The sequence below is a fragment of the Mobula hypostoma genome, chromosome 28 (assembly GCF_963921235.1).
Source record: "Mobula hypostoma chromosome 28, sMobHyp1.1, whole genome shotgun sequence".
NCBI lineage: Eukaryota > Metazoa > Chordata > Chondrichthyes > Myliobatiformes > Myliobatidae > Mobula > Mobula hypostoma.
The window spans coordinates 37,078,563-37,104,316 of record NC_086124.1 but is presented as its reverse complement, the minus strand read 5'-3'; the positions used below and the strand labels follow the sequence as shown (position 1 = coordinate 37,104,316).

Here is a 25,754-nt window from a genome sequence, read left to right as displayed (position 1 = left end):
ACTACGGAAAAGGGTCTTGGTGATTGTAGGGATGACTTACATCGGACTGAAAAGCTTGAGCATGTAGATGTTAAGAAAGAGGACGTGCTCGAGCTTTTGGAAAGCATCAAGTTGGATAAGTCACCGGGACCGGATGAAATGTACCCCAGGCTACTGTGGGAGGCGAGGGAGAAGATTGCTGAGCCTCTGGCAATGATCTTTGCATCATCAATGGGGATGAGAGAGGTTCCGGAGGATTGGAGGGTTGCAGATGTTGTTTCCTTATTCAAGAAAGGAAGTAGAGATAGCCCAGGAAATTATAGACCAGTGAGTCTTACTTCAGTGGTTGGTAAATTGATGGAGAAGATCCTGAGAAGCAGGATTTATGAACATTTGGAGAGGCATAAAATGATTAGGAATAGTCAGCACGGATTTGTCAAAGGCCGATCGTGCCTTATGAGCCTGATTGAATTTTTTGAAGATATGACTAAACACACTGATGAAGGTAGAGTAGCAGATGTAGTGTAGGTGGATTTCAGCAAGGCATTTGATAAGGCACCCCATGCAAGGCTTATTGAGAAAGTAAGGAGGCATGGGATCCAAGGGGTCCTTGCTTTATGGATCCAGAACTGGCTTGCCCACAGAAGGCAAAGAGTGGCTGTAGATGGGTCATATTCTGCATGGAGGTCGGTGACCAGTGGTTTGCCTCAGTGCTTTGTTCTGGGACCCCTACTCTTCGTGATTTTTATAAATGACCTGGATGAGGAAGTGGAGGGATGGTTAGTAAATTTGCTGATGACATAAAGGTTGGGGGTGTTGTGGATAGTGTGGAGGGCTGTCAGAGGTTACAGAGGGACATTGATAGGACGCAAAACTGGAATGAGAGTAGCAGATGCAGTTCAACCCAGATAAGTGTGAAGTGGTTCATTTTGGTAGGTCAAATATGATGGCAGCAGAATATAGTATTAAACAGAGAAACATAGAAAATAGGTGCAGGAGTAGGCCATTCGGCCCTTTGAGCCTGCACGGCCATTCAGTATGATCATGGCTGATCATCCAACTCAGAATCCCGTACCTGCCTTCTCTCCATACCCCCTGATCCCTTTAGCCACAAGGGCCATAGAACCATAGAAACTACAGCACAGAAACAGGCCTTTTGGTCCTTCTTGGCTGTGCCGAACCATCTTCTGCCTAGTCCCACTGACCTGCACACGGACCATATCCCTCCATACACCTCCCATCGATGTATCTGTCCAATTTATTCTTAAATGTTAATAAAGAACCCGCATTTACCACCTCGTCTGGCAGCTCATTCCATACTCCCACCACTCTCTGTGTGAAGAAGCCCCCCCCCCCCAATGTTCCCTTTAAACTTTTCCCCCTCACCCTTAACCCATGTCCTCTGGTTTTTTTCTCCCCTTGCCTCAGTGGAAAAAGCCTGCTTGCATTCACTCTATCTATACCCATCATAATTTTATATACCTCTATCAAATCTCCCCTCATTCTTCTACGCTTCAGGGAATAAAGTCCCAACCTATTCAACCTTTCTCTGTAACTGAGTTTCTCAAGTCCTGGCAACATCCTTGTAAACCTTCTCTGCACTCTTTCAACCTTATTTATATCCTTCCTGTAATTTGGTGACCAAAACTGAACACAATACTCCAGATTCGGCCTCACCAATGCCTTATACATCCTCATCATAACATTCCAGCTCTTATATTCAATACTTTGATTAATAAAGGCCAATGTACCAAAAGCTCTCTTTACGACCCTATCTACCTGTGACGACACTTTTAGGGAATTTTGTATCTGTATTCCCAGATCCCTCTGTTCTACTGCACTCCTCAGTGCCTTACCATTAACCCTGTATGTTCTATCTTGGTTTGTCCTTCCAATGTGCAATACCTCACACTTGTCTGTATTAAACTCCATCTGCCATTTTTCAGCCCATTTTTCCAGCAGGTCCAAGTCCCTCTGCAGGGTTTGAAAACCTTCCTCACTGTCTACTACACCTCCAATCTTTGTATCATCAGCAAACTTGCTGATCCAATTTACCACATTATCAACCAGACCATTGATATAGATGACAAATAACAATGGACCCAGCACTGATCCCTGTGGCACACCACTAGTCACAGGCCTCCACTCAGAGAAGCAATTCTCTACCACCACTCTCTTGCTTCTTCCATTGAGCCAATGTCTAATCCAATTTACCACCTCTCCATGTATACCTAGCGACTGAATTTTCCTAACTAACCTCCCATGCGGGACCTTGTCAAAGGCCTTACTGAAATCCATGTGGATAATATCCACTGCCTTCCTTCATCCACTTTCCTGGTAACCTCCTCGAAAATTGGTCAAACATGACCTACCACACACAAAGCCATGTTGACTCTCCCTAATAAGTCCCTGTCTACCCAAATGCTTGCAGATTCTGTCTCTTAGTACTCCCTCCAATAACTTACCTACTACTAACGTTAAACTCACTGGCCTATAATTACCCGGATTACTTTTCGATCCTTTTTTTAAACAACGGAACAACATGAGCCACTCTCCAATCCTCCGGCACTTCACCCATAGACAGCGACATTTTAAATATTTCTGCCATGGCCCCCGCAATTTCAACACTAGTCTCCTTCAAGGTCCGAGGGAACACTCTGTCAGGTCCCGGGGATTTATCCACTTTAATTTTCCTCAAGACAGCAAGCACCTCCTCCTTTTCAATCTGTACAGTTTCCATGATCTCACTGCTTGATTCCCTCAATTCCATAGACTTCATGCCAGTTTCATTAGTAAATACAGACGCAAAAAACCTATTTAAGATTTCCCCCATTTCCTTTGGTTCCGCACATAACCGATCACTCTGATCCTCAAGAGGACCAATTTTATCCCTTACAATCCTTTTGCTCTTAATGTACTTGTAAAAGCTCTTTGGATTATCCTTCACTTTGACTGCCAAGGCAACCTCATGTCTTCTTTTAGCCCTCCTGATTACTTTCTTAAGTATTTTCTTGCACTTCTTATACTCCTCAAGCACCTGATTTACTCCCTGTTTCCTATACATTTCATACAACTCCCTCTTCTTCTTTATCAGAGTTGCAATATCCCTTGAGAACCAAGGTTCCTTATTCCTATTCAATTTGCCTTTAATCCTGACAGGAACATACAAACTCTGCATCTCAAAATTTCCCCTTGGAAGGCTTCCCACCTACCAATCACATCTTTGCCAGAGAACAACCTGTCCCAATCCACACTTTTTAGATCCTTTCTCATTTCTTCAAATTTGGCCTTCTTCCAGTTAAGAACTCAACGCTAGGACCAGATCTATCCTTGTCCATGATCAAATTGAAACTAATGATGTTATGATCACTGGAACCAAAGTGCTTCCCTACACAGACCATATCTAACTCCCTCTTAAATATAGCCAATGAACTGGCCTCAACTGTTTCCAGTGGCAGAGAATTCCACAGATTCACCACTCTCTGTGTGAAGCAACACACATCAAAGTTGCTGGTGACTGCAGCAGGCCAGGCAGCATCTCTAGGAAGAGGTACAGTCGACGTTTCGGGCCGAGACCCTTTGTCAGGACTAACTGAAGGAAGAGCTAGTAAGAGATTTGAAAGTGGGAGGGGGAGGGGGAGATCCAAAATGATAGGAGAAGACAGGAGGGGGAGGGATGGAGCCAAGAGCTGGACAAGTGATTGGCAAAAGGGATATGAGAGGATCATGGGACAGGAGGCCCAAAGAGAAGGGGGGAGGGGAGGAAAAAAAACTCAGAGGATGGGCAAGAGGTATAGTCAGAGGGACAGAGGGAGAAAAAGGAGAGAGAGATAAAGAATGTGTGTATATAAATAAATAACAGATGGGTTACGAGGGAGAGGTGGGGCATTAGCGGAAGTTAGAGAAGTCAATGTTCATGCCATCAGGTTGGAGGCTACCCAAACGGAATATAAGGTGTTCCTTAGGTGGCTTCATCTTTACAGTAGAAGAGGCCGTGGATACATATCAGAATGGGTTGTTTTGAGGTGACAGACTGGCAGGCACTCTGTGAGCCACATGGAGAGGATATTGATGGGCTCACAGAGTGCATCACTGATTACATCAACTTCTGTGTGAACTGCAATGTTCCGACAAGAACTGCCCTTTGTTATTCAAATAACAAGCCATGGGTGACAAAGGACATTAAGGACATCCTGAATGCTAAAAAGAGGGCGTTTAGAGATGGAAATAGGGAGGAGCTGAGGATAAACAGAGGGACCTGAAAGCCAGGATCAGGGAGGCTAAAGACAGGTACAGGAGGAAGCTTGAGTGGAAACTCCAGCAGAACAACATGAGAGAGGTCTGGAGGGGGATGAGGACCATCACTGGGTTCTGGCAAACTAGCAACAGAGGAGCTGAAGGCAGTGTGGACAGGGCCAATGAACTTAACCTGTTCTTTAACAGATTTGACATTGTGACCCCTGCCCATCCCCCACATGAGCCATCGGTTGTCGGCCCCCAACCAACACATATTCCACTCTCCCCTCCTACCCCTCCTCACAGTCCCCCACCCTGCTCTCATGACCATACCCCTTCCCCACACAAAACCACCACGGTGGGCTTCACAGCTGAACAGGTGAGACGACAGCTGAAACGTTTCAACCCAAGCAAGGCTGCAGAACCGGATGGTGTCAGTACCAGGGTGCTCAAACCCTGTGCCCCTCAGCTAGGTGGAGTACTTCACCATGTATTCAACATGAGCCTGAGGCTCCGTAGGGTTCCTGTGCTGTGGAAGATGTCCTGCCTCGTCCCCGTGCCGAAGACGCCGCGCTCCAGCGGCCTCAATGACTACAGACCGGTGGCATTGACCTCCCACATCATGAAGACCCTGGAGAGACTTGTTCTGGAGCTGCTCCGGCCTACGGTCAGGCCACACTTAGATCCCCACCAGTTCGCCTACCAGCCCCAACTAGGAGTTGAGGATGCCATCGTCTACCTGCTGAACCGTGTCTACGCCCAACTGGACAAGCCAGCGAGCACTGTGAGGGTCATGTTTTTTTGACTTCTCCAGTGCGTTCAACACCATCCGCCCTGCTCTGCTGGGGGAGAAGCTGACAGCGATGCAGGTGGATGCTTTCCTGGTGTCATGGATTCTTGATTACCTGACTGGCAGACCACAGTACGTGTGCTTGCAACACTGTGTGTCCGACAGAGTGATCAGCAGCACTGGGGCTCCACAGGGGACTGTCTTGTCTCCCTTTCTCTTCACGATTTACACCTCGGACTTCAACTATTGCACAGAGTCTTGTCATCTTCAGAAGTTTTCTGATGACTCTGCCATAGTTGGATGCATCAGCTAGGGAGATGAAGCTGAGTACAGGGCTACGGTAGGAAACTTTGTCACATGGTGTGAGCAGAATTATCTGAAGCTTAATGTGAAAAGCCTAAGGAGCTGGTGGTAGACCTGAGGAGAGCTAAGGTACCGGTGACCCCCGTTTCCATCCAGGGGGTCAGTGTAGACATGGTGGAGGATTACAAATACCTGGGGATACGAATTGACAATAAACTAGACTGGTCTAAGAACACTAAGGCTGTCTACAAGAAGGGTCAGAGCCGTCTCTATTTCCTGAGGAGACTGAGGTCCTTTAACATCTGCCGGACGATGCTGAGGATGTTCTACGAGTCTGTGGTGGCCAGTGCTATCACGTTTGCTGTTGTGTGCTGGAGCAGCAGGCTGAGGGTAGCCGACAGCAACAGAGTCAACCAACTCATTCGTAAGGCCAGTGATGTTGTGGGGATGGAACTGGACTTTCTCACGGTGGTGTCTGAAAAGAGGATGCTGTCTAAGTTGCATGCCATCTTGGACAATGTCTCCCATCCACTACATAATGTACTGGGTGGGCACAGGAGTACATTCAGCCAGAGACTCATTCCACTGAGATGCAGCACAGAGCGTCATAGGAAGTCATTCCTGCCTGTGGCCATCAAACTTTACAACTCCTCCCTTGGAGGGTCAGACACCCTGAGCTAATAGGCTGGTCCTGGACTTATTTCATAATTTACTGGCATAATTTACATATTACTATTTAACTATTTATGGTTCTATTACTATTTATTATTTATGGTGCAACTGTAACGAAAACCAATTTCCCCCGGGATCAGTAAAGTATGACTATGACTATGACTATGACTATGAATAGGATGTGGAATTAAAATGTGTGGCCACTGGGATTGACTTCTCTAACTTCCGCTAATGCCCCACCTCCCCCTCGTACCCCATCTGTTATTTATTTATATACACACATTCTTTCTCTCTCTCCTTTTTCTTCCTCTGTCCCTCTGACTATACCCCTTGCCCATCCTCTGGGTTTTTCCCCCCCTCCCCCCTTTCCTTCTCCCTGGGCCTCCTGTCCCATGATCCTCTCATATCCCTTTTACCTGTCACCTGTCCAGCTCTTGGCTCCATCCCTCCCCCTCCTGTCTTCTCCTACCATTTTGGATCTCCCCCTCCCCCTCCCACTTTCAAATCTCTTACTAGCTCTTCCTTCAGTTAGTCCTGACGAAGGGTCTGGGCCCGAAACGTCGACTGTACCTTTTCCTAGAGATGCTGCCTGGCCTGCTGCATTCACCAGCAACTTTGATGTACGTTGCTTGAACTTCCAGCATCTGCAGAATTCCTCGTGTTTACTCTGTGTGAAGAAGTTTTTCCTCATCTCGGTCCTAAAAGTCTTCCTCTTTATCCTTAATGGTAAGACTCCTGGCAGTGTGGAGGATCAGAGGGATCTTGGAGTCCGAGTCCATAGGACACTCAAACCTGCTGCGCAGGTTGACTCTGTGGTTAAGAAGGCATAGGGTGCATTGGCCTTCATCAATCGTGAGATTGAGTTTTGGAGCCGAGAGGTAATGTTGCAGCTATATAGGACCCTGGTCAGGCCCCACTTGGAGTACAGTGCTCAGTCCCGGTCGCCTCACTACAGGAAGGATGTGGAAACTATAGAAAGGGTGCACAGGAAATTTACAGGATGTTGCCTGGATTGGGAAGCATGCCTTATGAGAATAGGTTGAGTGAACTCAGCCTTTTCTCCTTGGAGTGACAGAGGATGAGAGGTGACCTGATAGAGGTGTACAAGATAATGAGAGGCATTGATCGTGTGGATAGTCGGTGGCTTTTTCCCAGGGGTGAAATGGCTAGCATGATAGGGCATAGTTTTAAGGTGCTTGGAAGTAGGTGCAGAGGAGATGTCAGAGGTAAGTTTTTTTTATGCAGAGAGTGGTGAGTGCGTGGAATGGGCTGTCAGCGACGGTGGTGGAGGCAGATACGATAGGGTCTTTTAAGAAACTCCTGCATTGGTATATGAGGCTTAGGAAAATAGTGGGCTAAGGGTAACCCTAGGTAATTTCTCAGGTAAGGACATGTTTGGCACAGCTTTGTAGGCCGAAGGGCCTGTATTGTGCTGTGGGTTTTCTATGATTCTATGTTACTATAACTTTGCCATATCTAATCTGTTCAGACTTTTTAACATTCGGAATGTTTCTATGAGATCCCCTCTCATTCTCTTGAACTCCAGAGAATGCAGCCCAAGAGCTGCCAGACATTCCTCATATGGTAACCCTTTCATTCCTGGAATCATTCTCATGAATCTTCTCTGAACCCCCTCCAATGTCAGTATATCCATTTTAAAATAAGGAGTCCAAAACTTCACACAATACTCCAAGTGTGGTCTCATGAGTGCCTTATAGAGCCTCAACATCACAACCCTGCTCTTCTATTCTATACCTTTGGAAATGAATGCCAATACTGCATTTGCCTTCTGTACCAACTCAACCCGGAGGTTAACCTTTAGGGTAACCTGCACAAGAACTCCCAAGTCCCTTTGCATCTCTGTATTTTGAATTCTCTCCCCATCTAAATAATAGTCTGCCTGTTTATTTCTTCCACCAAAGTGCATGACCATACACTTTCTAATATTGTATTTCATTTGCCACTTCTTTGCCCATTCCCCTAAACTATCTAAGTCTCTCTGCAGGCTCTCTATTTCCTCAACACTCCTCCATCTATCTTTGTATTCTCGGCAAATTTAGCCACAAATCCATTGATCCCATAGTCCAAATCATTGACATACACCGTAAAATGCAGTGGTCCCAACACCGACCCTGTGGAACTCCACTGGTAACTGGCAGCCAGCCAGAATAGGATCCCTTTATTCCATATATCCATATAACAATTACAGCTTGGAAACAGGCCATCGCGGCTGTTCTAGTCCATGCCGAACTCTTACTCTCACCTAGTCCCACTGACCTGCACTCAGCCCATAACCCTCCATTCCTTTCCTGTCCATATATCTATCCAATTTAACTTTAAACGATACCATCGAACCTGCCTCAACCACTTCTGCTGGAAGTTCATTCCACACAGCTACCACTCTCTGTTTTCTGCAGATCAGCCAATGCTCCACCCATGCTAGTAACTCCCCTGTAATTCCATGGGCTCTCATGTGTGCCACCTTGTCAAAGGACTGCTGAAAATCCAAGTATACCACATGCACTGCATCTCCTTTATCTACCTTGATTGTAATTTCCTCAAAGAATTGCAGTAGGTTAGTCAGGCAGGATTTTCCTTTCAGGAAACCATGCTGCCTTTGACCTACCTTGTCATGTGCCTCCAGGTACTCTGTAATCTCTGTAACAATCGATTCCAACAACTTCCCAACCACTGTCAGGCTAACAGGTCTATAATTTCCCTTCTGCTGCCTCCCACCCTTCTTAAACAGCGAAGTAACATTTGCAATTTTCCAGTCTTCCAATGTAATGCCATTTTCAACCTCTCACTGCTATGGTCGGAAGATCCCACTTACTTCAAAACGGCAATAATTATACCCAGTGCCTTAGAAGAATAATGTGAGCTGCCTTAATCGCGTGGTAGGACTCACATCTACAGTGATAAAATGCTAGGTTGGCCATGACTAAACTGAACTCCTGTCTCAGCAAGGACCTGGACCCATTGCAGTTTGCCTCTCGCCACAATAGGTCAATGGTAGATACAATCTCAATGGCTCTCCACATGGCTTTAGACCACTTGGACAACGCAAACACCCATCTCAGGATGCTGTTCATCAACTATAGCTTGGCAGTTAATACCATCATTCCCACAATCCTGATTGAGAAGTTTCAGAATCTGGGCCTCTGTACCTCCCTCTGCAATTGAATCCTCGACTTCCTAACCAGAAGACCACAATCTGTGCAGATTGGTGGCAATATATCCTCCTCGCTGACTATCAACACTGGCGAACCTCAGGCATGTATGCTTAGCCCACTGCTCGACTCTCTTTATACCCATGACTGTGTGGCTAGGCATAGCTCAAATACCATCTATAAACTTGCTGACGATACAACCATTGTTGGTAGAATCTCAGGTGGTGACGAGAGGGCGTACAGGAGTGAAATATGCCAACTAGTGGAGTGGTGCTGCAGCTACAACCTGGCACTCAACGTCAGTAAAATGAAAGAGCTGATTGTGGACTTCTGGAAGGGTAAGACAAAGGAACACATACCAATCCCCATAGAGGGATTGGAAGTAGAGAGAGTGAGCAGTTACAAGTTCCTGGGTGTCAAGATCTCTGAGGATCTAACCTGGTCCCAACATATATCAATGTAGTTATAAAGAAGGCAAGACAGTGGCGATACTTTACTCGGAGTTTGAAGAGATTTGGCATGTCAACAAATACACTCAAAAACATTGTTTTGTGGGCAGCGGAGTGAGCCGGGAGCAGAGTAAAGGCTTAAGGGCTTTGGCTTAACGGGCTTAGGCGGAAGTAGGCGAGGCAAAGTAGTTTTGGTTTTCAATTTTTCCTGTTATTTGAGGAAAGGGGGAAGTACGAGTGTGAGGGCAGCTTGCTGTTCTCGGTGACGGATGTGGAAGATCCTAGAGTCTCCTAGCCTCCCGGACGTCCACATCTGCGCCAGGTGCATCGAGTTGCAGCTCCTAAGGGACTGTGTTAGGGAACTGGAGTTGCAGCTCGATGACCTTCGTCTGGGCAGGGAGAGTAAGGAGTTGATAGAGAGGAGTTACAAGCAGGTGGTTACACCGGGGCCACGGGAGGCAGGACAAGTGGGTCACGGTTAGGAGGGGGAAGGGGAAGACTCAAGTACTAGAGAGTACCCCGGTGGCTGTACCCCTTGACAATAAGTACTCCTGTTTGAGTACTGTTGGGGGGTGAGGGGGGACAACCTACCTGGGGGAAGCGACAGTGGCCGTGCCTCCGGCACAGAGTCCGGCCCTGTAGCTCAGAAGAGTAGGGAAAGGAAGAGGAGGACAGTAGTAATAGGGGACTCGATAGTTAGGGGGTCAGATAGGCGATTCTGTGGACGCAGTCAGGAGACCTGGATGGTAGTTTGCCTCCCTGGTGCCAGAGTCCGGGATGTTTCTGATCACGTCCAAGATATCCTGAAGTGGGAGCGTGAGGAGCCAGAGGTCGTGGTACATATAGGCACCAATGACATAGGTAGGAAAAGGGAAGAGGTCCTGAGAGGAGAATATAGGGAGGTAGGAAGGGAGTTGAGAAGAAGGACCGCAAAGGTAGTAATCTCGGGATTACTGCCTGTGCAACGCGACAGTGAGAGTAGGAATGGAATGAGGCGGAGGATAAATGCGTGGCTGAGGGATTGGAGCGGGGGCAAGGATTCAAGTTTCTGGATCATTGGGACCTCTTTTGGGGCAGGTGTAACCTGTACAAAAAGGACACATTGCACTTGAATCCTAAGGCGACCAATATTCTGGCGGGGAGATTTGCAAAAGCTACTGGGCAGACCTTAAACTAGAATGGTTGGGGGGTGAGAATCAAATTAAGGAGACTAGGTGAGAGGAGGTTAGTTCACAATTAGAGAAAGTAGGTAGACAGTGTGTGAGGGAGGATAGGCAGGTGACAGAGAAGGGGAGCACTCAGACCAAAGATGTAGGGGAGAACGAAGAAAAAGATAATAAAGTTGTTTGTACCATCAGCAATAAACAGAGAGTAAGAGGTGGAGAGTTTCTTAAATGCATCTATTTTAATGCTAGGAGCATTGTAAGAAAGATGGATGAGCTTATAGCAAGGATTGATACATGAAAATATGATGTTGTAGCTATTAGTGAAACATGGTTGGAGGAGGGGTGTGATTGGCTACTAAATATTCCTGGATTTCATTGCTTCAGGTGTGATAGAATAGGAGGGGCAAGAGTGGGAGGTGTTGCATTGCTTGTCAGAGAAAATATTACAGCGGTGCTTTGGAAGGATAGATTAGAGGACTCGTCTAGGGAGGCTGTTCGGGTGGAATTGAGGAATGGGAAAGGTGCAGTAACGCTTATAGGGGTGTATTATAGACCACCTAATGGGCAGCGAGAATTGGAGGAGCAAATTTGTAAGGAAATAGCAGATATTTGTAGTAAGCACAAGGTTGTGATTGTGGGAGATTTTAATTTTCCACACATAGACAGGGAAGCCCTTCTGTAAAAGGGCTGGATGGTTTGGAGTTTGTAAAAATGTGTGCAAGATAGTTTTTTGCAGCAATACATAGAGGTACCAACTAGAGAAGGGGCAGTGTTGGATCTCCTGTTAGGGAATGAGATATGGCAGGTGACGGAGGCATGTGTTGGGGAGCACTTTGGGTCCACTGGTCACACTGCCATTAGTTTCAATATAATTATGGAAAAGGATAGGACTGGACCCAGGGTTGAGATTTTTGATTGGAGAAAGGCTAACTTTGAGGAGATGCGAAAGGATTTAGGAGGAGTGGATTGGGACAATTTGTTTTATGGGAAGGATGTAATAGAGAAATGGAGGTCATTTAAAGATGAAATTTTGAGGGTGCAGGATCTTTCTGTTCCTGTTAGGTTGAAAGGTAAGGTTAAGAGTTTGAGAGAGCCATGGTTTTCAAGGGATATTGGAAACTTAGTTGGGAAAAAGAGAGAGATCTACAATAAATATAGGAAGCATGGATTAAATGAGGTGCTCGAGGAATATAAAGAATGTAAAAAGAATCTTAAGAAAGAGATTATAAAAGCTAAAAGAAGATATGAGGTTGCTTTGGCAAGTAGGGTGAAAAAAAATCCAAAAGGGTTTCTACAATTATTAATTGCAAAAGGATAGTGAGGGATAAAATTGGTCCCTTGGAGAATCAGAATGGACAGCTATGTGCGGAGCCAAAAGAGATTGGGGAAGATTTTGAACAATATCTTTTCTTCGGTATTCACTAAGGAGAAGGATACTGGAATGTGTAAGGTAAGGGAAACAAGTAGGATAGTTACGGAAACTATGATGATTAAAGAAGAGGAAGTACTGGTGCTTTTAAGGAATATAAAAGTGGATAAGTCTCCGGGTCCTGACAAGATATTCCCTAGGACCTTGAGGGAAGTTAGTGCAGAAATAGCAGGGGCTCTGACAGAAATATTTCAAATGTCATTAGAAACGGGGATGGTGCTGGAGGATTGAAGAATTGCTCATGTGGTTCCATTGTTTAAAAAGGGTTCTAAGAGTAAACCGAGCAATTATTGGCCTGTAAGTTTGACGTCAGTGGTGGGTAAATTAATGGAAAGTATTCTTAGAGATGGTATATATAATTATCTGGATAGACAGAGTCTGATTAGGAACAGTCAACATGGATTTGTACGTAGAATGTCATGTTTGACAAATCTTATTGAATTTTTTGAAGAGGTTACTAGGAAAATTGACGAGGGTAAAGCGGTGGATGTTGTCTATATGGACTTCAGTAAGGCCTTTGACAAGGTTTCACATGGGAGGTTAGTTAGGAAGGTTCAATCATTAGGTATGAATATTGAAGTAGTAAAGTGAATTCAACAGTGGCTGGATAGGAGATGCCAGAGAGTAGTGGTGGATAACTGTTTGTCAGGTTGGAGGCCAGTGACTAGTGGTGTGCCTCAGGGATCTGTACGGGGTCCAATGTTGTTTGTCATATACATTAATGATCTGGATGATGGGATGGTAAATTGGATTAGTAAGTATGCAGATGATACTAAGATAGGTGGCGTTGTCGATAATGCAGTAGGTTTTCAAAGCTTGCAGAGAGATTTGGGCTGGTTAGAAGAGTGGGCTGAAAGATGGCAGAGGGAGTTTAATGCTGGTAAGTGTGAGGTGCTACATTTTGGTAGAACTCATCAAAATAGGACATACATAGTAAATAGTAGGGCATTGAGGAATGCAGTGGAACACAGGGATCTAGGAATAATGGTGCATAGTTCCCTAAAGGTGGAATCTCATGTGGATAGGGTGGTGAAGAAAGCTTTTGGTATGCTGGCCTTTATAAATCAGAGCATTGAGTATAGGAGTTGGGATGTAATGTTAAAATTGTACAAGGCATTGGTGAGGCCAAATTTGGAGTATTGTGTACAGTTCTGGTCACTGAATTATAGGAAAGATGTCAACAAAATAGAGAGAGTACAGAGGAGATTTACTAGAATGTTACCTAGGTCTTTATTCTTTGGAGCATAGAAGGTCGAGGGGGGACTTGATAGAGGTATTTAAAATTGAGGAGGATAGATAGAGTTGATGTGGATAGGCTTTTTCCATTGAGAGTAGGGGAGATTCAAACAAGAGGACATGAGTTGAGAGTTAAGGGGCAAAAGTTTAGGGGCAACACGAGGGGGGAACTTCTTTACTCAGACAGTGGTAGCTGTGTGGAATGAACTTCCAGTAGAAGTGGTAGAGGCAGGTTTGATTTTGTCATTCAAAAAAAAATTGGATAGGTATATGGACAGGAAAGGAATGGAGGGTTATGGGCTGAATGCAGGTAGATGGGACTAGGTGAGAGTAAGCATTTGGCACAGACTAGGAGGGCCGATATGGCCTGTTTGCGTGCTGTAATTTTTATATGGTTACATATGGTTAAAAACTGCTATAGCTGTACTATGGAGAGCATTCTGACAGGCTGCATCACTGTCTGATATGGAGGGGCTACTGCACAGGACCGAAAGAAGTTGCAGAGTGTTGTAGATCTAGTCAGATCCATCTTGAGTACTAGCCTACAAAGAACCCAGGGCATCTTCAAGGAGCACTGTCTCAGAAAGGCAGCATCCATTATTAAGGACCTCCAGCACCCAGGGCATGCCCTTTTCTCACTGTTACCATCAGGTAGGAGGTACGAAAGCCTGAAGGCACACACTCAGCGATTTAGAAACAGCTTCTTCCCCTCTGCCATCCGATTCCTAAGTGGACATTGAACCCTTGGACACTACCTCACTTTTTAAAAAGTATATAGTATTTCTGTTTTTTGCACAATTCTAATCTATTCAATATACTTATACTGTGTAAAGTATACTGAGTACGATTTACTTATTTATTATTATCTTTTTTCTTCTATATTATGTATTGCAGTGAACTGCTGTTACTAAGTTGACAAATTTCATGTCACACGCTGGTGATAATAAACCTGATTCTGATTCTGATTCTATTGATCCTTGAAAGATCATTATTAATGCCTCCACAATCTCTCCAGCCACTGCCTTCAGAATCCAAGGACTCATTCCCTCAAGTCCAGGAGATTTATCCACCCTCAGACCATTACACTTCCTGAGCACCTTCTCAGTTGTTATTTTCACTGCGCATACTTCACTTCCCTGACACTCTTCAGTGTCTGATATATGGCAAATGTCTTCCACTGTGAAGACTGATACAAAATACGCATTCAGTTCCTCTGCCATCTCTGTGTCTCTCATTACAATATATCCAGCATCATTTTCTATTGGTCCTATATCTAACCTCAACTCTCTTTTAACCTTTATATACTTAAAAAAGCTTTTAGTATCTTCTTTGATATTAGTCACCAGCTTCATTTCATAATTCATCTTTTCCTTCCTAATGATCTTCTTAGTTTCCTTCTGCAAGTTTTTAAAAGCTTCCCAATCCTCTATCTTCCCACTAGCTTTGGCTTCCTTGTATGCCCTCTCTTTTGCTTTTACTTTGGCTCTGACTTCACTTGTCAGCCACGATAGTGTCCTTCTTCCTTTTGAAAATTTCATCTTATTTGGAATATATCTGTTTTCACTTCCCTCATTTTTTGCAGAAACTTCAGCTATTGCCACTCTGCTGTCCTTCCTGCTAGTGTCCTTTTCCAATCAACTTTAGCCAGTTCCCCTCTCATGCCATTGGAATTTCCTTTATTCCACTGAAATACCAATAATTGGAATTTAGTTTCTCCTTCTCAAGTCAAGTCAAGTTTACTGTGATCACTGTTCCCCCAGGGGTTCCTTAACTTTAAGCTCCTTTATCACCTCTGGATCATTACACAACACCCAATCCAGCACAGCCGATCCCCTGGTGGGCTGAACAACAAACTGTTCTAAAAACGTTCTCCAAGTTCTCTCTCTTAAGGTCCAGTGCGGCACCTTGAAGGGCCTGGTTTTCCCAATCCACTTTCATGTTAAAATCCAACGATAATCATGACATTGTCCTCTGACATGCCTTTTCTATCTCCTGTAATTTGTAATCCACATCCCGGCTGCTGTTTGGAGGCCTGTATACAACTGCCATTAGGATCCTTTCACACTTACCATTTCTGAACTCAACCCACTTTCCAATTCTATGTCATCCCTTTCTAACGATTTAATATTATTTCTTATACACAGGGCCACACCACCTCCTCTGCCTACTAACTTGTCTTTTCGATACCACGTAAATCCTTGGATATTCAGCTCCCAATGGCAGCCATCCTTTAATCTAGTTTCAGAGACGGCCAAAATGTCATACTTACCAACCTCTAGCTGAATTTCAAGATCGTCCATTTTATTTCTTATGATACGTGCATTCAAATAAAACACTTCCAGTCCAGCATTTGTTGCTTTCTGTATTCGTAAATGTGTGAGTGAGTGTTTGCCTGTGAGTGTGTGTATCCATCTAGGTCTCTGTGTGTGGTGTCTGTGTCTATGTCTTTCTGTCTGGGTGTGTATCCATGTGAGTGTGTGTAATTCTCTGTGTGCTTCTGTGTCTGCATGTGGGTGCTGGTCTGTGTGTGTGTGTGTGTGTGTGTGTGTGTGTGTGTAAGTGTGAGTGTGTATGTATTGTTTCTGTGTCCACGTGCACATCTCTGTATCCTTGTGCGTGCATGTCTCTGTGTCAGTTTGTGGGTGTCTTTGCCTGGGTGTGCACATCCATGTGTGTGAGTGTGTGTGTCTGTGTGAGTGTTGTGTCTGTATGTATGAGCGTCTATGTGTGTACGTGTGTGTGTGTGTGTGACTGTATGTGTCTGTGTGTGTGAGTGTAAGTGTGTGTGTGTGTAAGTGTGAGTGTATGTGTCTGTGTGTGTGTATAAGTATGAGTGTATGTGTCTGTGTGTGTGTGTAAGTGTGAGTGTAAGTGTGTGTGTGAGTGTATGTGTCTGTGTGTGTGTGAGTGTAAGTGTGACTGTATGTGTCTGTGTGTGTGAGTGTGTGTGTAAGTGTGAGTGTATGTGTCTGTGTGTGTGTGTCTGTGTGTGTGTATGTGTAAGTGTGAGTGTGTGTATGTGTCTGTGTGTGTGTGTCTGTGTGTGTGTAAGTGTGAGTGTGTGTGTATGTGTCTGTGTGTGTGTGTGAGTGTATGCGTCTGTGTGTGTCTGTGTGTGTGTGTGTAAGTGTGAGTGTGAGTGTATGCGTCTGTGTGTGTGTGTGTGTGTAAGTGTGAGTGTGAGTGTATGCGTCTGTGTGTGTGTGTGTGTGTAAGTGTGAGTGTGAGTGTATGCGTCTGTGTGTGTGTGTGTGCGTGCGCGCATAAGTGTGAGTGTGAGTGTGTCTATGTGTGTGTGTGTGTAAGTGTGTGTGAGATGTCTACGGATGTGCTTAGCTCTGTGTGTGTGTCTTGCATGTCTGTGTGTGTGCGCGTGCCTGTGTCTGTGCGTGTGTGTGTATGCGTGCACGTGCACACATGTGCCCATTCTATTTGTGTCTGTATCATGCTGCCATGGTTTTTGCATTAATGCATTGGACTATTGAGTATATGAACTGTGAAAATTATGGTTTTTATTTTTTGTATTCCCGTTCCTTTACTGTTTTGCAGGGTGAGGGGAAGTTATTTGTGGGTTGACGTGCTGTTGTGTTCTGTTAGTTCTTTTTGTGTGGGGAGGGGCTGCTTTTTGGGGATCGATATTCCTGTTCCGTTTTGTGCAGGGGAGCGGGGCTTTGGGAGGTTAATGACGGGATCAGTCCTTTTTTGTGGTGGGGTGGATTTGATGTTTCTCTCTGAATGGTTTTTAAGTTCTTTGTTTTGTGGCAACCTGGAGAAGACAAATTTCAGAGTTGTATACAGATACACTAAATATTAGGGGTGGGTTCAACAGATTGGAGAAGTATGGATAAAGTAAAAAAGAAACGTGGATAAAGATGAAGAAAAAGCAAAAGATAAAAAAGAGACGAGTGAGAGTGGAGTGAAGAAAAGTCAAGTGCAAAAGAGTAAAAGTTTACAAGATTTTAAAAGCACAATGAGTGTAAGGGCACTTTATCTGAATGGCCGTAGTATTCGAAACAAGGTCAGTGAACTTGTGGCTCAAATCAGTACAAAGGGACATGATTTAGTAGACATTACAGAAACGTGATTGCAGGGCGGAGAGGTCTGTGAATTAAATATCCAAGAATACTGGGTAATACAGAAGGATAGGGAGGAAGGTAAGGGAGGTGGGGTAGCGCTAAGATCTAAGGAGCAGAATGTTGAATCCATCTGGGTAGAGATTAGGAATAGTAAAGGGGGAAAAAAATCACTGGTGCTTGTCACTGATCAGTCACTGATTAACAACATTACAGTGGCACAGGCAATAAACAAAGAAATATCTGAGGCATGTAAGAATGGAACAGCAGTTATCATGGGGGACCTTAACTTGCATAAGTTGGGTGAATCAAGTTGGTCGAGGCAGTCTTGAGGAGGACTTCATAGAGTGCATACGTGATTCTTGAACACGTAACTGAACCTCAAGGGAATGTGCTATCTTGGATCTGGTCCTGTGCAATGAGCCAGGTAAAATTAGTGATCTGGTGGTTAGGGATCCTCTTGGAAAGAGTGATCACAGTAAGATCATTTTCTTACAGCGTGGAACAGGCTCTTCCAGCCCTTCGATCCACGCTGCCCAGTTCAGCCCCTAGCCTAATCATAGGACAAATAAAGAACATACAAACTTTCTTACCGAGGATGTCAGACTTGAACTCTGAACTCCTGAGCTGTAACAGCGTCACGTTAACTGGTACACTACCATTTCTTGTGAGCAGTCACAGTAAATACAAATAAACGCAACAGAATCAATGAAAAACTACACACAACCAAAGATGGACAAAAAACCAATGTGCAAAAGAAAATAAAACATTCTTCAAAAATATAACTAAGAACACGTCCGACCAAGGACATATGCACAGATGTCCACTTTCCTCTCTTATCAGATTGCTTCCTCTCCAGCCCTTTATTTTTCCCATCCATCTGGCTTCACCTATAATCTTCCAGCTATCCTCCTCCCCTTTCCCCATCCTTTTATTGTGGCATCTTCCCCCTTCTTTTCCAGTCCAAAACATCGACTGTTTATTCTTTTCCATAGATGCTGCACGACCTGCTGAGCTCCTCCAGCATATTGTGTGTGTTGCTCTGGATCTTCAGCACCTGCAGATTTTCTCATGTAATTGAGAACATGAGTTGTAAAGAATCCACTGGCTGTGAAATCAGTTCAGAGTTGAGGTGAGTGAAGTTATCTACTCTGGTTCAGGAGGCTGAAGGTTGAGTGGTAATGACTGCTACTGGACCTGGTGGTGTGAGACCCAAGGCTCTTGTCTGTCCTGCCCAATGGCAGCAGCAGGAAGAGAGCATGGCCTACACGGTGGCATTACTTGATTACGGACGTTGGCTTCTTGTGGCTGCTCTCCTGTAAATGTGCTCAGTGGTGGTTTCATCCAGTGGTGCAGTGCTAGAGCACGTCCCACACATCTTTAAGAAAAAAGCCGAAATAAACAAGCTAATTAATTAAGTGCCGCCCAGGGTGATTTGAGTATCTCAGAAACTGCTGATCTCCTGGGATTTTTACGCACAACAGACTCTGGAGTTTACAAAGAATGGTGCCAAAAACAAAAAAAAAAATCCAGCGAGTGGCTGTTCTGTGAGCGAAAACATCTTGTTAAATCCACTTGCTGGATGTTTTTTCATCCAGGTCAGTTGTTGCAGATCACACACAGCAGAGGTCCCAGTACGGATTCCTATGGACCACCACTAGACATGGACCTCGAGCCAGACGTCCTATCAACCACCACCCTCTATCTTCTACGGAGAAGCTAATTTACAATCCACAGGGCCAATTGACTGCAGATCCTATGCATCTTCATCTTCTAGATGAGCCTCCCATGAGAAACCACCTCGGCAAACTCCTTTCGAAAATCCATCCAGATGACATCCACAGCTCTCCTTACATCAATCACCACCACTCCCTTGAAAAACTTGATCTAGTCATTAAGAGACGACTAGCCCTACTCAAAGCCACGCTGACTGGCCCTAATTAGGCCGTGGTTTTCCAACTGATTTGAAATTCTATCCCTAAAAACCCTCTATAATAAATTCCTCAGCACTGACGTTAGGCTCGCTGATCAATGGCAAGTTTTATACAGCTGAAACATGACTTACGGTACTTGTACTCAATTCTGCAGGTGATGAAGACAAACCATCTTCACGCTCTTTTTACTTGTGTGACCACTTTCAGAGAGCTGTGGACTTGAACCCCAAGATCCTTCTGTGTATTTTAAGGGTCCTGCCATTAACTGTGCCCGATCCCTCTACATTTGATCTTCCAGGTGACAATAATAAACCAATTCCAGTCCTTTGACTGTTATGCAAACTCCAGGTGATCTCCCCTCAGCCACTGCCGCTCCAGAGAAAACAATCCAAGTTTGTCTGACTTCTCGTTGCAGCTCATGCTCTCTAATCCAGGCAGCACCCTGTGAACCTCCTCTGCACCCTCTCCAAAGCGCCCCTCACCCTTCCTGTAATGGAACTGCACACAATACTCCAAGTGCAGCCTGACCAGAGTTCTATACAGCTGCAATGTGACTTTCCGATGCTTGTACTCAACATCCCGACCAATGAAGACAACATGTTTACTGCCCTGCCTACTTGTGGGGCCACTTTCAGGGAGCTGTGTGTCATGCCATTAACTGTGTCCTAACCCTTTACATTTCACCTCCCACTTGTCTGGGTTAAACTCCATTTGCCATTTCTCCACTCAACTGATCTCTATCCCACTGTAACTTTTGGTAATTTTCTTCACCGTCCACAATGACCCCAGTTTGTTCATCGACAAGTTCTCTGATTTGTAACTCCACTGAGGTCATAAAAACAGGTGAAGTTGCAGACTGTATAAAAGGTGACCCACAGACAGCGCAGGGCACGGATACATAGTGCGGGGTCAATGCAGTTAAATCTGGAGATGTGATGAGGGAGAGGAAGGTGCGGTACGTGTGTGTGTCTGAATGAGAGAGAGAAAAAGGAGAGCGAGAGGGACAGATGTATAGGGAAGGAGGGAGGGAGAGAGGAAGCCACAGAGGGATGGACAGAGGGACACACAGGGAAGGAGGGAGAAAGACAGAGAGAGAAAAAAGAGGTACAAGAGATACTCAGGAAGGAGAGAAAAGAGAGCAGAGAGACAGACAGAGAGTGAGAAAGGTGGAGATAGATCGAGAGAGAGAGCACAAGAAAGTGAGAGCAGACATCCCACCTCTCCCGGAAATTCTGAGAGTCTCCCGCATATTCATAGTGGCTCCCTGATGCCCACAAATTATATACAATATCATGGAAATCAATTTTTTTGAGAGTGAGCGAGAGAAAGCAAGAGAGAGCGCGAGAGCGACCACGAGAGAGAGCGCGAGTGAGAGCACGCCACGGCAGAGTATTCCAAAAAATATATAAAACGTACATCACCCCAGACTACACTAAAGTGTACCCCTGCCTAATAGGGGTCAAAATAATGACAGTGTTGCTCGCTTCACTATTTGCAACAGTGACTTTTCTATTGCCCATGGTGGGTTAAGACTGTAAAAGACATGTTGAGGTGAGTTTAACAGGTGTCATTCGTTCATTAGCATAGCTAACGTTATTTAAACCAGCTGGCCAGCTGCTAAGGAGCTACTCAATTGCAGACATCCCACCTCTCCCAGAAGTCTCCTGCAAATTGATGGTGCTACCTCCCTGAAATGAGTTTTTGCAGAGTGGGAGGTCTGTGAGAGGGAAGAGGGAGAAGGGAAGGAGTAAGAAAGAATGAGGTCGAGTAAAAGATGGGCAGAGGAAGGGGAATATATCGTCTATGAATTTAATATGACATGTGTTTGTCGAAGCATTTCCCCAGGTAAAACTCTAACTGCGTCTCCCGAACCATCCCCATTCAACTTCCCCCTCCCACACTACCCAAAACACTCACTGCCGGAGGACGAGCCGCTTGCAGACGGAGCGCTGGGTGTGGCAGTAGAACCGGACTAGGGGTGAGTTGTCTGGGTTCCCAGCCAGGACGCAATGGGCTGCCTGCGGCGGGGAGAGAGACAAGAGGGGTGAGAAGGAAAGGGGAGGGAGAGAGGGAGATATCAGAAGAATCATTCAGGCAGAGGGGTCAGGATGCAGGGGCAGGTAAAGGTTCACGGGGGTTCAGGATTCAAGTGGGGGTGAAGGTTCAGGGGGCGGGTCTAGGGTTCACAGGGATCATGTTTCGGGGAAGGGTCAGGATTCACGGGTTGCTTCAAGGGGAGAGGTCAGAGTTCAGGGAACGATCACGGGAGTCAACAGGAGAGTAGGTTAATGCGGTCAGGGTTCACCTGATACAGGAAGTTGACCCTCAGCATCGCGTCCCGGTCCTTCACGCCTGCCATCTTCGCGCTGCCACGTGACTCCTCCCATCGCGTTTACGTCATACGCCTGCTCTCGAGGGAACCGCCCACTCGCTGAGTCGGGTCCGGTCACAAACTCTGCCCACCGTCGCCGACGTCACGGATGCCGACCACTCAGCGCCCAGCTCCCGCCCACGCACGTAAAAGACGTAACGTCAGGCGCGAGCGACGGTCTGAGATCGGCGGGACGTTTCCTACCCCCACCCGCTTATGGCCGGTCGATCGCTGCCCGTGAGTCACAGGAGAGCGCCCGGTCACGGGGTACCCCATGGGGGGGGGGAGAGCGCCCGGTCACGGGGTACCCCTGGGGGGGGGGGAGCGCCCGGTCACGTGGTACCCCTGGGGGGGGGAGCGCCCGGTCACGGGGTACCGCTGGGGGGGGGAGAGCGCCCGGTCACGGGGTACCCCTGGGGGAGGGGGAGAGCGCCCGGTCACGGGGTACCCGGGGGGGGGAGAGCGCCCGGTCACGGGGTACCCCTGGGGGGGGGGAGCGCCCGGTCACGGGGTACCCGGGGGGGGGAGAGCGCCCGGTCACGGGGTACCCCATGGGGGGGGGGAGAGCGCCCGGTCACGGGGTACCCCTGGGGGGGGGGAGCGCCCGGTCACGGGGTACCCCTGGGGGGGGGGGGGGAGCGCCCGGTCACGGGGTACCCCGGGGGGGGGGGGGAGCGCCCGGTCACGGGGTACCCCTGGGGGGGGGGGAGCGCCCGGTCACGGGGTACCCCTGGGGGGGGGAGCGCCCGGTCACGGGGTACCGCTGGGGGGGGGAGAGCGCCCGGTCACGGGGTACCCCTGGGGGGGGGAGCGCCCGGTCACGGGGTACCCCTGGGGGGGGGAGCGCCCGGTCACGGGGTACCCCTGGGGGGGGGAGCGCCCGGTCACGGGGTACCCCTGGGGGGCGGGGAGCGCCCGGTCACGGGGTACCCCTGGGGGGGGGAGCGCCCGGTCACGGGGTACCGCTGGGGGGGGGAGAGCGCCCGGTCACGGGGTACCCCTGGGGGGGGGGAGAGCGCCCGGTCACGGGGTACCCGGGGGGGGGAGAGCGCCCGGTCACGGGGTACCGCTGGGGGGGGGAGAGCGCCCGGTCACGGGGTACCCCTGGGGGAGGGGGAGAGCGCCCGGTCACGGGGTACCGCTGGGGGGGGGAGAGCGCCCGGTCACGGGGTACCCCGGGGGGGGGGAGCGCCCGGTCACGGGGTACCGCTGGGGGGGGGAGAGCGCCCGGTCACGGGGTACTCCTGGGGGAGGGGGAGAGCGCCCGGTCACGGGGTACCCGGGGGGGGGAGAGCGCCCGGTCACGGGGTACCCCATGGGGGGGAGAGCGCCCGGTCACGGGGTACCCCTGGGGGGGGGAGCGCCCGGTCACGGGGTACCCCTGGGGGGGGGAGCGCCCGGTCACGGGGTACCGCTGGGGGGGGGAGAGCGCCCGGTCACGGGGTACCCCTGGGGGGGGGGAGAGCGCCCGGTCACGGGGTACTCCTGGGGGAGGGGGAGAGCGCCCGGTCACGGGGTACCCGGGGGGGGGAGAGCGCCCGGTCACGGGGTACCGCTGGGGGGGGGAGAGCGCCCGGTCACGGGGTACCCCTGGGGGGGGGAGAGCGCCCGGTCACGGGGTACCGCTGGGGGGGGGGAGAGCGCCCGGTCACGGGGTACCCGGGGGGGGGAGAGCGCCCGGTCACGGGGTACCCCATGGGGGGGGGAGAGCGCCCGGTCACGGGGTACCCCTGGGGGGGGGGGGCGCCCGGTCACGGGGTACCCCTGGGGGGGGGAGCGCCCGGTCACGGGGTACCGCTGGGGGGGGGAGAGCGCCCGGTCACGGGGTATCCCTGGGGGAGGGGAGCGCCCGGTCACGGGGTACCCCGGGGGGGGGGGAGAGCGCCCGGTCACGGGGTACCCCTGGGGGAGGGGAGCGCCCGGTCAAGGGGAGCGCCCGGTCACGGGGTACCCCGGGGGGGGGGGAGCGCCCGGTCACGGGGTACCCCTGGGGGGGGGAGAGCGCCCGGTCACGGGGTACCCGGGGGGGGGAGAGCGCCCGGTCACGGGGTACCGCTGGGGGGGGGAGAGCGCCCGGTCACGGGGTACCCCTGGGGGGGAGAGCGCCCGGTCACGGGGTACCCCTGGGGGGGAGAGCGCCCGGTCACGGGGTACCCCGGGGGGGGGGAGCGCCCGGTCACGGGGTACCGCTGGGGGGGGGAGCGCCCGGTCACGGGGTACCCCTGGGGGGGGGGAGAGCGCCCGGTCACGGGGTACCCCGGGGGGGGGGGAGCGCCCGGTCACGGGGTACCGCTGGGGGGGGGAGCGCCCGGTCACGGGGTACCCCGGGGGGGGGAGCGCCCGGTCACGGGGTACCCCTGGGGGGGGAGAGCGCCCGGTCACGGGGTACCCCTGGGGGGGGAGAGCGCCCGGTCACGGGGTACACGGGGGGGGGAGAGCGCCCGGTCACGGGGTACCCCTGGGGGGGGGAAGTGCCCGGTCACGGGGTACACGGGGGGGGAAGCGCCCGGTCACGGGGTACACGGGGGGGGAGAGCGCCCGGTCACGGGGTACCCCTGAGGGGGGGAGTGCCTGGTCACGGGGTACTCCTGAGGGGAGGGGGAGAGCGCCCGGTCACGGGGTACCCCTGGGGGGGGAGCGCCCGGTCACGGGGTACCCCTGAGGGGGGGGAGAGCGCCCGGTCACGGGGTACCCCGGGGGGGGGAGTGCCCGGTCACGGGGTACCCCGGGGGGGGAGCGCCCGGTCATGGGGTACTCCTGGGGGGGGGGAGCGCCCGGTCACGGGGTACCCCTGGGGGGGGGAGAAGAGAGAGACCTGTCACGGGGTACCCCTGGGGGGGGAGAGCGCCCGGTCACGGGGTACCCCTGGAGGGGGGGAAAGAGAGAGACCTGTCACGGGGTACCCCTGACGGGGAGAGCGCTCGGTCACGGGGTACCCCTGGGGGGGGAAGCGCCCGGTAACGGGGTACCCCTGGGGGGGGGAAGCGCCCGGTCACGGGGTACCTCTGGGGGGGGGGGGGAGAGCGCCCGGTCACGGGGTACCCGTGGGGGGGGGAGAGCGCCCTGACACGGGGTACCCCTGGGGGGGGGGAGAGCGCCCTGTCATGGGGTACCCCTGGGGGGGGGAGAGCACCCTGTCACGGGGTACCCCTGGGGGGTAGGGGAGAGCGCCCTGTCACGGGGTACCCCTGGGGGTGGGGAGAGCGCTCTGTCTCGGGGTACCTCTGGGGGGGGGGAGAGCGCCCTGTCACGGGGTACCCCTGGGGGGGGGAGAGCGCCCTGTCACGGGGTACCCCTGGGGGGGGGAGAGCGCCCTGTCACGCGGTGCCCCTGGGGGGGAGAGAGCGCCCTGTCACGCGGTGCCCCTGGGGGGGAGAGAGCGCCCTGTCACGTGGTACCCCTGGGGGGGGAGGGAGCGCGCCCCGTCACGGGGTACCCCTTGGAGGAGGGGGAGAGGAGAGCGCCCCGTCACTGGGTACCCCTGGGGGGGGAGAGAGCGCCCTGTCACGGGGTACCCCTGGGGGGGGAGCGCTGGTCACGGGGTACCCCTGAGGGTGGGGGGAGAGCGCCCGGTCACGGGGTACCCCGGGGGGGGAGAGCGCCCGGTCACGGGGTACCCCGGGGGGGGGAGAGCGCCCGGTCACGGGGTACCCCTGGGGGGGGGGGAAGAGAGAGACCTGTCACGGGGTACCCCTGGGGGGGAGAGCGCTCGGTCACGGGGTACCCCTGGGGGGGGGGAGCGCCCGGTCACGGGGTACCCCTGGGGGGGGGGAGCGCCCTGTCACGGGGTACCCCGGGGGGGGGAGCGCCCGGTCACGGGGTACCCCGGAGGGGGAGCGCCCGGTCACGGGGTACCCCGGAGGGGGAGCGCCCGGTCACGGGGTACCCATGGGGGGGGAGCGCCCGGTCACGGGGTACCCATGGGGGGGGAGCGCCCGGTCACGGG

General features: G+C 50.4%; 2 protein-coding genes across 3 annotated transcripts in view; one reads left to right on the top strand and one right to left on the bottom strand.

Annotated features, from left to right (window-relative positions):
• rpp21 (ribonuclease P 21 subunit) overlaps positions 1 to 21,871 on the bottom strand; it is a 29,306-nt gene extending 7,435 nt beyond the window's left edge. The window contains exons 1-2 of the mRNA XM_063034719.1: positions 21,743 to 21,871; positions 21,355 to 21,455 (exon numbers count right to left, since the gene is read on the bottom strand). Coding sequence (XP_062890789.1) covers positions 21,355 to 21,455; positions 21,743 to 21,796 — 155 coding nt within the window. The 5' untranslated portion in view covers positions 21,797 to 21,871. The remainder of the gene's footprint in view (positions 1 to 21,354; positions 21,456 to 21,742) is intronic.
• Positions 21,872 to 21,921: 50 nt separating this feature from the next.
• Positions 21,922 to 25,754, top strand: part of ercc1 (excision repair cross-complementation group 1) — a 33,761-nt gene continuing 29,928 nt past the window's right edge. For both annotated transcript variants that reach the window (XM_063035064.1, XM_063035063.1), the window contains exon 1: positions 21,922 to 22,045. In XM_063035064.1, coding sequence (XP_062891134.1) covers positions 22,025 to 22,045 — 21 coding nt within the window. In that variant the 5' untranslated portion in view covers positions 21,922 to 22,024. The remainder of the gene's footprint in view (positions 22,046 to 25,754) is intronic.